At 32.3% G+C, this 1,889-nt stretch overlaps 1 protein-coding gene across 3 annotated transcripts in view; it reads right to left on the reverse strand.

The window, feature by feature from the left end:
• Nucleotides 1-1,889, reverse strand: part of LOC106879448 (acetyl-CoA carboxylase) — a 125,827-nt gene that overhangs the window by 80,659 nt on the left and 43,279 nt on the right. For all 3 annotated transcript variants that reach the window (XM_014929017.2, XM_014929008.2, XM_014929024.2), the window contains one exon: nucleotides 1,171-1,309. In XM_014929017.2, coding sequence (XP_014784503.1) covers nucleotides 1,171-1,309 — 139 coding nt within the window. The remainder of the gene's footprint in view (nucleotides 1-1,170; nucleotides 1,310-1,889) is intronic.

Here is a 1,889-nt window from a genome sequence, read left to right on the forward strand (position 1 = left end):
ATATATGTATTTATATATAAGATAAACTTACTTGGAAATGGATGAGTGTCGTTCAATCAAATAATAATATAAATATATACATATACATATATGAGTACAGGACATCACCAACAACAAACAACATCAAATACGAAAACAAATGAGTTGAATACGCAAACAACGAGAGAAACAAATGGAAAACAGGACAAGTAACATAAAGAACGACCCTTCATCAGTTGTCGGCTGTCTATCTACTCCTCATTTTTGGGGATTTTACATGTGTGCTTATGAATTATGGATGTTATACGTGTGCTTATGATTTCATTTTAGCAGACTGCATATAACAATACAAATCATAAACCATAACATTCAGTCTGCTAAAATGAATTCATAAGCACACACATAACATCCAAATGTACATCTTTTTACCTCTGATAATATTGGGCTCATATCACATTAATGTAAATTTCATGTTTCTTGAGCATTATTTGAAACAGCTGTAAGTGACGATTGATTTGCTGTTAATAATAAGCAATTATTAACTTCCCAATCTCTAGTTTCTTTTTCTTCTTTTACATGAATATAAACTATGTTTTTATATAGATACCTATTATTTCAAGGAAATTAATTCTCCCAAAATACTAGGTATTGAACCATCCCTTCATGAGGTTAACACGACCTCTAATCGAATTATATATACATATATATATATATATATATATATATATATATATATATATATATATATATATATATATATATATATATACATATACATATACACATATATATAATATATATATATGTGTGCGTGTGTGTGTGTCAGTAGTTCATATATTCCCAAAAAAGCACACTCTAAAACATTAGAGCAGTAATATATTTTTTAGGAAGTTGATTGTTATGGCTGGTCAGAGAGTGACTGGGTAGAGCTGGAAAATGAAATAAAAAACAATAGTGATAATGAGGTGTTAGGGTGGACCTTAGAGATATGAGGTGGATAGGAGGTGCCAAGAGCAAGCGGTGAGAAAATCATAAGTAGTCTTTCTTCATATCACTATATATTCATACAAAGTTTTTTTTATCAGTGTGATGAGATATTGCTACAAATTTTACATTTTAGTGAGGATGGAATCTAAAAATCTATGACTAAGCAAAGTTTTAGCTAAAATTCAAAAATAAACAAACATTTACCAGCATTTGCTTTCAAATCCTCTGGGGTAACCATGACAACAAATCGAATGGCTCTTTCATTGCGGAACATCTCATATGCCCATCGCCGTACAGAACGTATGCATTTAACAGCTGCAATACCATTGTTTGCTATCAGAACCTGAAAAACAAATATTTACAACTGAGTACATATATCTTAATGCCAAAAGCATCTAAGTTACATTAATATTCATTTGACTTAAATACTTTTAGAACTAGCATCTTAAATTTCATTATTAGAAGAACAAAAATGGCAACTTAATTACAAGTTTGTAAATAGAGATGAGCCTAGGGTTAATAATTTAATATCAAATTATTGCAATGTTAATTCTCTAAATGAAGTATTAACAGTAACTGCACGATAAAGTGTAGTATATTGCCACTTAAGTGTGGCTGACCCCTAGGGGTGGATGTTACTGTTGCTTTTAGCCCCAGGAGGACATCTCCTCCAGCTGGCTTATCGACACACGACTGTGTCCTGTTTGCCAAGGGTAGTTATCCCTCTCACCAACATCTGCAGCACGAACGGATCCGGATTTCAGGGTTATTTCCCTTCGTCGGCGTCCGATAGCCGCTGACCTTGGTGAGAGAGACAAAAACCTGGCAATCTTATATCTTCTTTTCAAGTGAAATTCTTCACTGATATCGAAAAGGTGAAAACAAGCAATGTTAATTCTCTAAATGAAGTATTAACAGTAACT

Source organism: Octopus bimaculoides, chromosome 2 (genome assembly GCF_001194135.2).
Source record: "Octopus bimaculoides isolate UCB-OBI-ISO-001 chromosome 2, ASM119413v2, whole genome shotgun sequence".
NCBI lineage: Eukaryota > Metazoa > Mollusca > Cephalopoda > Octopoda > Octopodidae > Octopus > Octopus bimaculoides.